The 14,687-nt window shown below is 36.9% G+C and overlaps 4 protein-coding genes across 6 annotated transcripts; 2 read left to right on the plus strand and 2 right to left on the minus strand.

Moving 5' to 3' along the window:
* Nucleotides 1-980: 980 nt before the first annotated feature.
* LOC110380810 (uncharacterized) lies at nt 981-2,326 on the minus strand. The gene is made up of 2 exons (XM_021340926.3): nt 2,157-2,326; nt 981-2,064 (listed from the first exon to the last, which is right to left on the minus strand). The coding sequence occupies exons 1-2, from the start codon at nt 2,158-2,160 to the stop codon at nt 1,670-1,672; spliced, it is 399 nt and encodes a 132-aa protein (XP_021196601.3). The 5' UTR covers nt 2,161-2,326; the 3' UTR covers nt 981-1,669.
* A 206-nt stretch (nt 2,327-2,532) lies between these two features.
* LOC110380819 (uncharacterized) lies at nt 2,533-4,523 on the minus strand. Of its 2 annotated transcripts, none has more exons than XM_021340937.3 (5): nt 4,311-4,523; nt 3,506-3,599; nt 3,086-3,259; nt 2,725-2,837; nt 2,533-2,640 (listed from the first exon to the last, which is right to left on the minus strand). In XM_021340937.3, exons 1-5 carry the CDS (start codon nt 4,437-4,439, stop codon nt 2,581-2,583), a joined length of 570 nt encoding a protein of 189 aa, XP_021196612.2. In that variant the 5' UTR covers nt 4,440-4,523; the 3' UTR covers nt 2,533-2,580. The 2 variants fall into 2 exon arrangements, with proteins under 2 accessions (XP_021196612.2, XP_063899097.1); XM_064043027.1 differs by lacking the exon at nt 4,311-4,523 and adding an exon at nt 3,951-4,093.
* Nucleotides 4,524-4,682: 159 nt separating this feature from the next.
* Nucleotides 4,683-5,243, plus strand: Smd1 (Small ribonucleoprotein particle protein SmD1). Its single transcript, XM_021340942.3, has one exon. The coding sequence runs from the start codon at nt 4,804-4,806 to the stop codon at nt 5,185-5,187; it is 384 nt and encodes a 127-aa protein (XP_021196617.1). The 5' UTR covers nt 4,683-4,803; the 3' UTR covers nt 5,188-5,243.
* Nucleotides 5,244-6,404: 1,161 nt separating this feature from the next.
* LOC110380814 (uncharacterized) lies at nt 6,405-13,358 on the plus strand. 2 transcript variants are annotated; one of them, XM_021340930.3, is made up of 5 exons: nt 6,405-6,742; nt 7,481-7,670; nt 10,194-10,352; nt 11,662-11,822; nt 12,521-13,358. In XM_021340930.3, exons 1-5 carry the CDS (start codon nt 6,726-6,728, stop codon nt 12,897-12,899), a joined length of 906 nt encoding a protein of 301 aa, XP_021196605.3. In that variant the 5' UTR covers nt 6,405-6,725; the 3' UTR covers nt 12,900-13,358. The 2 variants fall into 2 exon arrangements, with proteins under 2 accessions (XP_021196605.3, XP_021196606.3); XM_021340931.3 differs by lacking the exon at nt 10,194-10,352 and having other exon boundaries at nt 6,415-6,742.
* Nucleotides 13,359-14,687: the final 1,329 nt, after the last annotated feature.

Raw genomic sequence — 14,687 nt, forward strand, 5'->3', positions numbered from 1 at the left:
TGTACTATTGTTATAGCTTCCCAAAAAAATGAAGAAAGGCGACATAAATGGCTCAGCAGTCTATATATGAAGTAGAAATACAAAAAAAACAGTCTTCACTTCGAATCTTCCTGCTTTTATACTGCTAATTTCCGCTAATTATTAAAAGCCTCTATAAGTATCTTAAGGTCACAAACTGCGTAAGTTAAAACTTCAATACTAATCTGTGTTTAATAATCTTAGCAAATTCGGATTTGTCTCACATAGCTTAATCTCATAGTCACCCTATTAGAAAGGGACAGACAGCCTCCGTACTAACTGTTTCACTCGGCTCGTTTTTTGGGTTTATATGCGCAGTCCTGTTTACTAATATTATGTCTATGTCGGATACACACTAAATAGAATAAGGTAGCCTCCAGACTTCCAATAATATTATGCAATATTACACAATAAAAATATAGCGGCATTAAAATTAATTCTAGTCGCTATAAACGATTGCGCAATTTTCAATAATAACTCAAAGCAGTCTTTAAATAATGCCACGATACAAAATATTGCGCGTTATATTAGACCGTCTAGGTAGCGCTTAACAAAAATAAGTAATCCACTTTATATTTTTTTACAGTTTAGAGTAATTATTTCGTTATAGTATACAATTATACATTATTTTAGGATGCAACAGAATTTTGGCCACGTCTCGTTCTCAGTAACAATGTAAACAGAAGTTTAGTTTGACCACTGCATATGTGTTTGTAGCGCTATACAAATAGGGTACGATTTTTAGTTGAATTTTGATTCGCTAATGGTATTTTTATACGATCATGTTTTATCAATATCTTACTATCCATTTAGAATTATTAACTGTTTTGGTTTTAGGCAAGAAAAGACCCTGTTTCAGGGATTTACTATGTGTATAGCACTGTGGGTTACAAAGAAAAAACTATATCTATTTTATGAATTATATTTGAATATATCTAAACGTAACTATACATACATAATAATATAATAAAGCCTACCAATGCATTCAATATCAGTGGATCAGTGGATATTGCAAACTTTCATGGTGGCTCGGCTGCTTTCTTACATTTTTAAATATTATATTACAAAAAAAACCTGTTGGCTAGGCTCCTAGAGACAAAACTCTTCACAATACATACAGTTTAATTCACTTTTAGTCAATGTCCATTTGAAATGTGGTTTTAAAAGGACTGGATGTGATGCTAGGATTAAATCATCATCATCGTTCTGCCCTTATCCCAATTTCTTATTAAAATTTGTGATTGGCACAGTGTCTTTTTCCATACTCTATCTGCCGTCACATCATAAGTAACATTCCTTCTAGCCATATCGACTTACACAGTCCATTTATTTCTTTAGTCATCTCCTTTTTCAGTTATGTTGCAATACCTTCCTGACTCATCCTCATTCATTGACCATGCCTGTACCTGTTTATTAATAAAATCATACTCTAAATTAGAGGTTCCCAAGTTTCATCGAGCAGGGAACCGCTTCCTACAACTGGATTAAGTGTAGCTCATGGCCTTTCCGAGTTTCTATACTACCTATTTACAAAATTTCATTTAAATCGGTTCAATAGTTATAGCTTGAAAGCCTGCAAGAGACAGACACAGCTACTTTTTCATTTTTAAATAAGAAAGGACCGGAAATTACTTCTTATACACTTATAGGGCTATATTTTCTTAGCTTTCGCTTGTGCAAGCATCCTTTCAGCAGTAAGAGGTACGCGCAGTTTCCTTCCAACCGCATCGGCTTCTAGTTGCAACACAACTTCATGCGTATTCTTCAATTTTTTCCTCAAGTTCTCAATACGCTTTTGTTTCTCAGCAATTTCAACGAATAAATCTTCCAAATCCTTAGAATTATCATCGTCTACACTTGGAACAGCATTTTTAGGTTTTAAACGACAGTTGGAAATCGTTTCGACTTGTAAATTCAATAGTTTGTTCTCCACCAACAAACATTTTTGGAAGTAGTCTACGCACGTTCTGCCAAACCTTTTTCTTGATTCTACGACTATGTTCATCAGATTCTCGCATTTAGATTCTAAGTCTATATCGTTGGGGTCTGAAATATTATACAGGACATTATTATTTTGAAGATTTAAGTATAGAATATAGCACAAACAACATTACATGATTTTGATATTTTAAACTTACCCATGGTTATCGATTAACAGTTTTGAGTACCAATTACTTAAATACAATATATTAAAACAACCCAGGCTTCTCAATACAGCTTTTAAGGCTTATTTTTGTTAATTCTAGTTCAGCTCAAATTTAACAGCAAAACAAATTCAAACGTTCGGTGACGCAAACGCAAACGTTTTGTTTCTGCTGCTATTCTGCTCAAGGAAGGGATGACGGTTTTATTTTGACCTCGAGAACTTGAAAGTTTTTTACTATTGGAAAATGTATAAAAACAAAATTATTATAATTTCTAAAGTATATTATTAATTAAAACGTTTACAATAAATTATGTATTATTTTAAAAATACGTTTCGTTATAACATAATTCTACCATAAAATCAGACGAGAGACAACGAGAGTAGTTTTCTTCTTTTGGTAGAAATTAATATCTATTCTAAGGTGTAACGATATGAACGCAGTTTTTGATCATTTTCATAAACTCTTCGACAGATACCTGAAAATATTTTCGATATTTTAATAATCTTGACTAAAAGTTTGGTATCAACAAAAAAAATATCATCAATATAAAATATCTTACAAATGAGTCGAAGTCTTTATCAGCATCGTCTATCATTTCCTCTATTTCTTCATCCGTCAACGGAATCTCCAAGATCTGAGTAACTTTTTTCAGGTTATCGAAGCTGATGAGTCCTAAAAATTATATTGTTATTAATTAACCAGCTTGCAATTCAAGCTACTCTTTACCTATTGAAAACTTCTAATGCGAACTTTCTTGCCAAAACTATCGAATTGATAAAAAAAAATAGACCCCGTGCTTCTCTTTGTCTAGATGCTGGAAGTGGTTGGTGGAACAGATTAAAGCTATGTTTGGAAAGGAAAAATCTCTTTTCTAGTCTGCTTTACTTTGAAATGCTATCTAGGTTTGTCGTGCTAAATACCAGTATCATCAATATCATAAAGGCGAAAACTCTTCATAATATCTCCATCGTTATCCTGGGACATAATCTTCCTCATGATGGCAGTTTGAAAGTTCTCGAAACTAAGCCTTCCAGTGTTCCCTTTGTCCACGGCGTTTATCATCTTCTGTAGCTCTTCTTTAGTTGGTTCATAACCTGTCGAAAACAAAATGAATTTCAAACTTTAGTTCTTAAAAATACAATCTTCTTCTTCCTGCTCTGTTTGTATTCTCTGCTTCTATTTCAAATTATTTATTAAAACCCTTAGATTGAATCTAAGCCATTCGGCTAGTATTTTTTTTTACTTTAAAAAAAATTCTCCGTCTGTCTTCTCACTCATAAATATGGACAGAACTTCCCTATGTAACTGGATAGAATATAAATATTGATAACGAAGTTTACCTAGAGCTTTTACTGCAACCCGAAAATCCTCCGCTTTGATTTTTCCTTCTCCTGTATAATCCAGAAGGTTGAAAGCCTCGAGCAAGTCACTTTGCTGAAATATTATAAAGTATGTTAGTGCAAGAACTATATTTATTATTATGCGAGAAGAATAATTGGTGTGGAAGTAACCATTACAACGTGACACACTCCGAGCAGAAAAATCCATCGCGGGAATCCTGGCAGCATCCTTTCTACCGGTAGTTGTCTCGGCAACCGAGCGAAATATCCACAAGCGCTGTCACCTTCTTACGGATTTCGGGAATTTGATATATGTCCATATTTGTCTCGAAAGTGAATGGGGAGGGACACTTTTCACCTACTGAGTCTACTGACTGAACTACAGCCAATCTCTTTACAGTTATACCCAAAGAAAATTCGATTATGGCTTAGAGCTATCAAGTACCTGAGCTTCAGTGAAAGTGAATTTTGCCTCAACCTCTGTATAAGTGGGTGGACGAAGTATCTCCTCCTCAACAGGTTCTTCATCAGAAAATTCAGCAGTTCCGGATAAAGTCCCCGCTTCCATTTTGTTTGGTTTATAAACTACGAGGCTATGATTATTGATTTAATGAACTGGGGAGACGTTGGCAGGGTAATTAAAGCAAGTTTACTTTATATTTTGGTATTGCAAACTGCTTGGTCTATTTATACCCTATTTACAATTAAAATAACTACCTTTTCGCTTATGTAAGAAGTGTGTAAACTGTTCAGACGTAAAATTTCATGAATGAAAGAGAAAATGACCCATCTTGTGAAGTCGTACCTGTTCTTTGGTCAGTAACAACCGAGCGCTAACAGTTTTTTCTTGTTCTTTCTCATTTTCTTCCTCTTCCTTAACGTCTACGAAATCGAGATCCGCTGGAGTTTCATCTAGACTTTCATCGGCATTCATGATAGCTGCAAATTCAATAAAGTCTTTGCTTTTTTGTAATTATTTTCTCAACTAGGTATTTGGTGACAACTTCTTTCAAATTCAAGAAGACAAGAAGATTATTTTGACGTAAATCAAAGAGGATGTCTTGGTGTTCTCCTTCTTCGTCAAAATTCATAGAACATTCTAACAAATCGGGAATTAATGGTTCCATCGATATTATGTACTAAATGCATCTAAATGGTACATTTTCCAAAAAGTTTCTGGCAATACTGAATCATTCATACAGCCGCCATAACTATTTTGGTTATAATTTGTTTGAGGTTATTTATTAAACCGACGCCGCATTTGTTTTTCAATAAAGTCAACTAATAAAACTACAAAAATGAAACTCGTTAGATTTTTAATGAAGTTGAGTCACGAGACGGTCACAATAGAATTGAAGAACGGTAGTGTTGTGCACGGGACTATAACCGGAGTCGATGTTGCTATGAACACACATCTGAAAGCCGTGAAGGTAACGCTAAAAAACAAAGAGGAATTACAGCTGGAGACTTTGAGCATTCGTGGGAACAATATTAGATATTACTTGCTGCCTGACAGCTTACCTTTGGAGACGCTATTAATCGATGACACTCCTAAAGGCCGAGGAAAGAGGGAAGGTTTCCCAAGAGGAGGTGCCGGCGCCCGAGGCGGTCGCGGGAGAGGCCGTGGCGGACGCGGAGGACCCAGAGGAGGCCGCGGAGGCCGAGGCCGTGGGCGCCGTTAAGTGTAGTGTTCTAGTTTTAAGTCCAAAATTTGTGATTACATTTTCTATATAAGGTCTGAGAGAGTTTTATTTCTGTCAACAAATCTTTGAGTACAACTTTTTTACTATCATAATTAAGTATTGAGGTGTCTAAAGGGGTGTAGAGTCAATTACAGAATCTAATCCCAGTGGAAAAACTTGCAAACTTTTAAAGGTTCTAACTAAAGTTTGATAGGTACTTCTTATATTTAATTCTCAACTTGTGTTCAATTTGTAACTATCTGTAAGGTATCAAAACACGGCTGAACTTTATTGTGTTCAATAAATATACTTCCAATTGCTAGATTTAACTTTGATAGGTAGGTTGTACGAAACTTGCTAGCATTTTCTACCTCTGTATTAATTCTAGGATTTTCAAGTAATCTGTCTGAGTAAAGTTGCTGAATGTTTATCAGTGTCATTAAATGATACACATGTGCTACTATGGCCAATAATTTAAGATTAAGAAGTATTTAATTAAGAGGAGTATTTGAGACACAGCATTCCAGTATTTTCCATACGACATAGGCCATATTTTATCCCGGTAAGGGCACTAATTCCCATGGGACACGGCTGATACTGCCGGAAAACGGCTATTGTTAAATAATTTGCTACTCCGCAGTTGGCTACTAGTGATCATGCAAGTCAAAATATATGATCAAGAAATATTTACTGTATTTGATTACCTGCTAAAATCCTGAATTTTCTTATTTGATTACCTGCTAAAATCCTGAACTTTATTCTTTTTCTTTTATAAACCACATAGTAATTTTTTTGTTCTAATTGATGGGATACCTAGATGATAGGTATAAAATGTAAGTCTGTGTGTCCATAATAAATGAAAGACATGATTGCCAGAGTGTTATTGTTTTATTTCATTATTATTTTCACAACATAACATAAAAAAATACTCAAAGCAAGTTTTGTACCTTAATTCAATAGTTTCAAACTTGCTTACCCACTGACAGCATAGATGCTTTACGCCAAGGTATAAAACAAGTAGGTATTTATAAGACCTGCTAGGTTCTATGCTTGTAGTGGGTACACAAAATGTCTTCCTAACTTACACTAACGTACATTACACCGCATCTCATTACATCTATATATATATATATATACCTATACCTCCTTAGTAGGTACCCAGTATGTAGGATTTTACCGAAATAGATTTTATTCTATTTCAATTTGTAAAGAGGTGGCGTTGATAATTCCAGAACTCTTCTCCCAAACTGCATTTTATGCCATTATGTTTATTGACAGGCGCTTGACAAAGTCATATTTTTATGAGTCAAAATTCTAATAATTTAATTACACGAAGAAACCTTACAAAAAAACTGCAAATCGGGAATATAAATAGTAGAAAAAAATGTGCTTTCGAGTTTGTGTTTAGTGTTCATAGTACGTCAAAATTATTTGTGCCAGGCGATCTAGAGTCCTAGTCTACTCGTGGTGTTTTTGTCAAATTCATAATTCGAGTGTAGTGTTGTCAATATAGGCTCGTTACCATAGGTCAGCAGTGGATGAAGATGATGAATGGGTATGATTATTTTGTTCAGAGCAAAGATGTAGCTTTGTGTTTTGCTCAGCTTTTTACATCAGGCGCTAGAGTATAACGTTCTAAACAAGCCATTGAAATGCCATAAAACTGGGTACGCTGAGTACCAGTGTACCACCCCCTCAACTTGGTTACCGACCCACTGACCGATACCCAGGAAACCCGTTAATTCTTAGTAAAACTAGTTGTCCGATTTTCTGGCTTCTGACTACCTGTAACGCTTGCCAAAGCTGTTAAAATGACAGCCGCCGGGACCTCCCAAATTAACGTAATTTCCAAAACGCGTTTCGGAAGGCAGAAAATTTGACAACCAGTCTTACCAAGAGGTTTCGGGTTGGCCGGGTAACTGGGTTGAGGAGTCACAGATAGGTAGTCGCTCCATGTGGCACACTGGTACTCAGCATCCAGTTAGACTGGAAGCCGACCCCAACATAGGAAAGGGCAAGAGTACATTATGTCTACAAATCATCCTCCGAGCCTTTTTCCAAACTATGTTGGGGTCGGCCTCCAGTCTAACCAGATTCAGTTGAGTAGGTACCAGTGCTTTACAAGAAGCGACTGCCTATCTGACCTCCGCAACCCAGTTACCCGGGCAACCCAATACCCCTTGGTTAGACTGGTGTCAGACTTACTGGCTTCTGACTACCCGTAACGACTGCCAAGGATGTTCAATGACAGCATTATGCCTATAAATAGGCTGATAAAACAATAAAATTCCAGTTGTTGTGTCAAGATGTCAGGACCGAAAATTGAACCGAAAGCCGGTGAAGCGACTATTAACGCTGTGAGTGCGATGTCTGACGGCACTCTATACTCTATACCGAAGAGAAGGAAAAACATTGTGGATATGGTGCTGAAGATCATTGATGGAGAAGGGCCTAAGCCTATGAAGAACATGAGGCCAGCTCAGGTATAGTTGCTAAGAGTTATTAAATCTAGATTTTTAGAAAATTCTCCATACATTTTTTTCTTGAACACATGACGAACGTCTATTTAACTTTTGTGTAGTAAGGATGTCAATTTTTCTCAGTAAATACAAAACGGATCAAAATACAACTTGGTTACCTGAAAGTTCATGATATAAGCCTTATTTTGTTAGTTGTAGAAACATGATTAGGTAACTTTTATAACAGAGAAAAATATATCAAACATACCTCTTTTTAAAAAGAGATTCACATATTATGGGCAAACGGGACCGAATTAAGCCTCTTTACTTTTTTAGTAGTTGAGTATATACATACTCTTTAAAATGGTAGTAGGAATTTTTATTAAATTATCATTTCTAAATATTAAAATTACAAAACCATTTTGTCGCTTACGACTTTTAGTTATAAGCTAGCGCGCGTATTGTTATCCTCGCCCCGCTCAGACGCTCCGACCCCTTTTGGCGCCTTAGATGCGCGTGCCGGTTATGGAATTATTGTTGACCACTTCCTCGCCTTAATTGAAACTTTTTAGCAGGCATAACTTATATGCTATCATTCGGGACTCCTACCACTACCTTAGGGAATTAGTAATTCCTTAAAAAAATATACAGTTTTGAGACCTACCTGCTTACAATTTAAATACTTACGTACATTTTAATCTAAAACTTAGGTACCTAGTCTGCGCATACGTAATAATACCTACTAAATAGATTTACATTGAATTCATTATATCCATCTATTTAATAGTAAAAGTAAATTCTACAAAATAATATTAGGTAAAGTTGAAAAATCCGGCCAAGTGCAAGTCGGACTCGCGCACAAAGGGTTCCATACCAGAGCAAAAATGAGCAAAAAAATCACGTTTGTTGTATGGGAGCTCCCCAAAATATTCTAGTCTTCAGTATTTGCTGTTATAGCTAGGGTTGCCAACTATACTGTTTTAAACAGTATTCTACTGTTTTTCACTAAATTATACTTTTTACTTACTGTTTAACAAAAAAAAAGTATACAAAATACTGTTTTCAGCATCAAAATGCAGACACATTATTATGCGCTACATTTAGACGCTCACAATTTTCTTTTAATATATTTTTACAAAAATAATAAATAAATACTGTTTCTTTTGCTAAAATACTGTTTAATAATCTTCATAGACCTGAATATACTTTATTTCTTGTAAAAAAAGTTGGCAACCCTAGTTATAGCGGCAACAGGAATACATCATCTGTGAAAATTTCAACTCTCTAACTATCACGGTTCATGAGATACAGCCTGGTGACAGGCGGACGGACAGACGGACAGAGGAGCGAAAACATGGGATCCCGTTTTACCCTATGGGTTTGGAACTCTAAAAAACATAAAGTAACGTATTGTTAATAAGGGTTTTGAGATAACGTAAAATCAGATAAATACATGTTTGTAATTGGCGTACAAAATTTTTATATAGGTAAGTATAAGTAGCAAATATTAAAGCGAAACGTCACAGTATAGGTAGGTAACTGTTAGGTGTCATTAAGGTATTCTTTGAGTGTAGGTATAGAAATGACGATGGCATGAAATCGGTCGATAATTGAGGGCTTCCGACTCCACGTGTTATTTCATGCAGTGTTTGTCAGTAGTCGTTTCCAAAACGGGCCTTAAAACTACAACAGCCACTGCTGAATTTTAAGTTTAGGCTCGGTTATCCTTGCCGGGGCTGCGGGATTGTTCGCGCGAGTTACCGCGGCCCTGGTACATAAAGGGCTTAAGAAGGAACATGGTGGGTTTAGTCAGTAAGAGTCTGATACTCCCTCACCGCTGCTAACCCACAGCGGGAAGGGTCATTTGATGATTTCCCGTAAAACTAGCTTCTGTTTTCCTTACGATATCTTCCTTGACCGTTACAAGACTTGACGCCCACAAAATGTAATCGGTTGCGTAGCGAATTCTGAATCGCCATTACACCGTAATTTGCATCCATAATTAATTATGCTGACGTCACAATATTGCGAATTTATGACTTAATTTGCATAATTAAGGTGAATCAGTTGATAACAACTAAGTAAGATGTTGTAATAAGTAGCAGGTAAATCAACTAGCTTTACCCGTGGTTTTACTCGGGAACTGCAGTCCCCATATGGGATGATAAGTAACACAGGCTAAATAAGCCTATATATTACAATAGGCCCAATTGCACCGTTAAAATAAATGTGACGTCAGTTTTCTTAAAACGATTGTTTACTATGAATTTTCGCATTCAAGATTTAAAATGAACAGGTTCTTAAAGAAAAAATGGACGTTTACGTTCACGGTGAACTTGGGTCCAATAATTGGATACAGATAGGCAAAAGTTTGTAAGTAGGAGCGTTTATTAGTCCTTCACGTGCGTAATGGCTAATCAAATTTTCCCGAAACTTACCAGCAATATACATAGTTCATTTATCACTCTCGGTAGACGGTAATTTCTATCCGGGTGCGGGAATTAATACACTTTGAAAAGGTATATATTCAAATTACGGTTTTCGCAGAAAAACCGCAATGGTGCCGATCATTTTTGCGATGAACACCACGGCGAATATGAAAATAGGTGCGAGCCTAGCAGAGACAGAATAGGCCGAGTGCAGACGCACAACAACGCCTGCCCCAAAATGTATGACGAGCTTAACAAGAGGCGGTCTATTGCTAAGGTATTTATTACCTAACTACTTACCTAATTCTCGCACCCGGATGAGGATAAAAAGTCCTCTTTTTTAAGTCCCGTCACCAGAAATTTTCAGCTGAGTCAATTACACAGAATATCAGTCTCACCTAGGAGTATTGGGTTGCCCGGGTAACTGGATTGAGGAGGTCAGATAGGGCAGTCGCTCCTTGTAAATCACTGGTACTCAGCAACAATCGTTTAAGACTGGAAGCCGACCCCAACATAGTTGGGAAAAAGCTCGTAAGATGATGAATCGGAACTAATCGGAAGTAGTAGAAAATAACCTAACTAACACAACTTTCTTTAATAATAAGTAGAGATTACAAAGCTGAATAGTTTGTTTTTTAGGAACTACTGGATCGATTTCACAATGATCAAAGGAAGGAGTTTGTTACTTTTATTAGTTTATTGATATCACAAACTGTTAAGGAAAGATATCGTGAAGGGAAACTATACTACATTCCTTTAGAACTGCCTGTTCGCTCAATACTAAAAATGTCTAATCCTATTTTCATCAGTTTCACCAATATACAGAGCCTTTTGTGACGACGGTAGGCTTGGGCCGTGTTGCTAGTACTCAATACTAATAAAAAATAGCAATAAATAAGCCGATAAGGAGATTCTCAAAAAAAAAAATACAGGTACCATACTTAGCTTATTTATTTGTAGGTTTATAATTTATTACGTCAAAAAGGAAAACAATAACTAATACATATAATAAGAAACACAGCATATATTTCCTGCAAAAGTAATTAATTTACCATTAAAATTATAACAGGTACTTAAACCGTAATAGGGAATTATTGTTTATCTCTATTTTAATTACGAGTAGGTAATGAATATTATTTGTGTTACAAACACTTATTTGCGGAGATTCCTTCAGCTAATAAATTAATCCTTATTTATTTCCCTTTTAAGTACTTAGAAGGAAAATACTATAAATAGGCGTGAAACAATAAATATAAACTGTTGTCTATGATAATATAGTTAAGAGGAATCATTATTTTGTTGGCTGTTTGTTTGTACCCTGTAATAAAGGTTCTGAAACGGCATCACCGATTTGAAAAATTATCTCACTATTGGAAAGCTACACTCTTCCGAGTAACATAGGCTATATTAAAATTTTATCCCGGTACGGTCAGTAGTTCCCACGGGCCGCTGGTGAAACCGCGGGGAAAGAATGGCTAGTAAATCATTAATCACTTCTGATATTTTTCACATAAAAGTTATCTGGCCATTGAAAAATCGTCCCTAAAACGTATTTATATTATACAAACTATTTTCTTTATTTACAGCCCACCGCAAACGCTTACATGTCATACTCGAATATGCCTGCCGCAACAGAGTTCGATCCCAACTGTCGTATTTGCCTCAATCTCAAAAACCAAATGGAACCGCTGCCACGTAGGAGGAGGCCCAACAAGAAGCCTAGACAGCGCAGGAATAAGCAAACAAGGTATGTAATCCCTCCGAGCCTTTTTCTCAACTACGTTGGGGTCGGCTTCCAGTCTAACCTGATGTAGCTGAGTACCAGTGCTTTACAAGAAGCGACTGCCCTATCTGACCTCCTCAATCCAGTTACCCGGGCAACCCGATACCCCTTGGTTAGACTGGTGTCAGAATTACTGGCTTCTGACTACCTGTAACGACTGCCAAGGATGTTCATTGACAGCCGGGACCTACAGTTTAACGTGCCATCCGAAACACAGTCATTGGTGTCTAAGATATATTTAGAAAGTACATACAAACTTAGAAAAGTTGCATTGGTACTTGCCTGACCTGGAATCGAACCCGCGCCCTCATACTCGTGAGGTTGGTTCTTTGATGCCCACTAGGCCACCAGGACATATAAAAAATATAAGCAAGCAAGGTATGTAGGGTGCACGTTAAGGTATGTAGGGTCCAAATTAGGGTGTATCTACACGGTGCATGTAGCTGGAGCAAGTAAACATTTGCAAGTAACAAGTAACGAGAGCACGCGGGTACATGCGCGAGTCGCTGGACCCTCAAGTTTTTTAAATGCATGTAACCTGCGCATGTGCCTCAACATGCGCAGGCTACTTGCACCATGTAGATACACCGTTAAGGTATGTAGGGCGAGTGCTAGCTAGCATGTGGTGGTTGAATAAACCATTTTTGTTTCTGATTTTCAAGGAACAACAGGAACAGAATAACCAAAACTAAGAAACCAAGGAGATCCGCTTACCCATCAAGAGAGTTCAAACTTTCAAGGATTAGGACGAACAAATGTTGCCAATGTACGACTTATTACGTGCCCGCAGCCGCCGAATCGAAGAGCGTTTCAACTCTAGACGACCATCTTGTACCACAGCCAAATGTCATGGTTCCTATGACGTCCACTCAAGGAACGAACCATGAAGGCCCAGATGCGAAAGGAGTTAATATACCCGTTCAGAATAAGCCCAGTAAGAAGTCTGATATCGATTCTGGTAATCCAGAGACAAATAGCAATCCTTCTGTGAGTAGTTATAACAGTTTCATGTCGATGGAACATGAGCCGATGGTTGAATGAATTTAGGGGAATCGTGAGAAGACGTGATAGATCAAGAGTTAGCTACTGTTAGACTGTCCTAAATATTATATGAATCTACCTACAACTTGCGTCTAGTCGGTGGAAATGGGCGTAAAACCAATCTTAGTTTTTTCTAGAGTGATATCTCATTTTTTTAATTAAAAATTAACATCAATACGGACCATTTCTTTATGAAAGCAACCTTTGATTTCGTACAGGACTAAGCATACCGCACACTACAATTTAAATTTATCTAATCAATCATTCATACCCATTGTAGGATTTTATGGCCCAGGTCCAGCGGCAGCAAAAACATCTGTTTTACTTAAAATAACTGTTTACTTTGGAACTTGTACGTGAAAATTCATATTAAACAGTTGTTTTAAGATGTCGGTGAATTTTGGCCTTTATAGTCTTTACCAACTTTAAGATGGATGCAAGCACAAAGTTCCAGTCTATAAATAAGGAAGGTCTGATATTCGTTAGCTCTTGGTCTATCAACGAAAGGTCGATCTGCGATATTTTCAAAGGGCTCGACAGCATAATGCTAAGGTTGTATTGTGTAATGTTTTGAAATAAATTATTGGTGTGTGTGTGTTTAATTTTGTTTTATTTATATCTGAAGAATAGGAAACTACTATTGATCCGATTTAAAAAAATCTTTCACTTATTGGAAGGTACGGACTCTGAGGGTACGGACAGTAGTTTCCTCGGGATGCGGGTCAAACTGGGATACAGCCAGTATCTCTATAAACCTTTAATATAGAATAGTAGATAGATCGGTAGTCTAGTGATTTCTGAAAAAATAAAATACATCAGTTGGACTCATACCACATGTACTTTACTTATCTGTCACACATTGCCGATCTATCAAACGGTAGTGGGATCTTTGTATATAAACGCTCTTGATTAACGCTCAATTCTTCTACAAAGACTACACATTATGTGGGACGAGGTCTATACCCTGCAGTGGTACAATAAAAAGGCTGGTGATGATTCATGATATTTTACAATTGCATATCTTGGGGGACTGCCTTTTCCTTAGTCATTAAGTTGAGGCGTTGCGTGGGGATTTACTTAGGCCACAAACGAGATTCAATACGTTAGTACAGACTTTAACACCAGTTCATCATTTGCCTAGGCTTTCCCAACTATGTTGGGGTCGGCTTCCAGTCTAATCGGATGCAGCTGAGTACCAATGTTCTACAAGGAGCGACTGCCTATCTGACCTCCTCAACAGAGTTTCCCGTGACCCGATACCTCTAGGTAAGACTGGTTGTCAGACTTACTGGCTTCTGATTACCCGTAACGACTGCCAAAGATCCTCTTTTCCTTAGTAATTAAACTGACGCGATGCATGGGGATTTCCTTTAGCCCACAAACGAGTTTCAGTACTTTACCACAGAGGTTTAATACCAGTCATTCCGATCTATTTACACAAAACCTGTTTGTGTGTCATTTTATTCTCGGTACTGTGTTTCTGGGCAATGGCCCTAGGCTGTCCTTTGTAGGTTTATTTATTGTTTTTTAGGCTTTATAGGAAAAGGCAACCTTTATTGGATTACTTTCTTGTGAATCATTCTACGAGACATCCGTCTTTCTATTTGAACAAGGGGGATGGGATGGGAACAGTAAGGGTGAGTTGCACCATGTATGATGATAATATCAATCCATATCCAGCTGTGAAATTGCCGCCCATTGGTCAAATTGTTAATTATTTGACAACTTAAAATAGTTCAGTTACTTAATTGTTATATGTACTTAGTAAGATGATGCAACTCATAATAC

This window comes from Helicoverpa armigera, chromosome 30 (genome assembly GCF_030705265.1).
Source record: "Helicoverpa armigera isolate CAAS_96S chromosome 30, ASM3070526v1, whole genome shotgun sequence".
Taxonomy (NCBI): Eukaryota; Metazoa; Arthropoda; class Insecta; order Lepidoptera; family Noctuidae; genus Helicoverpa; species Helicoverpa armigera.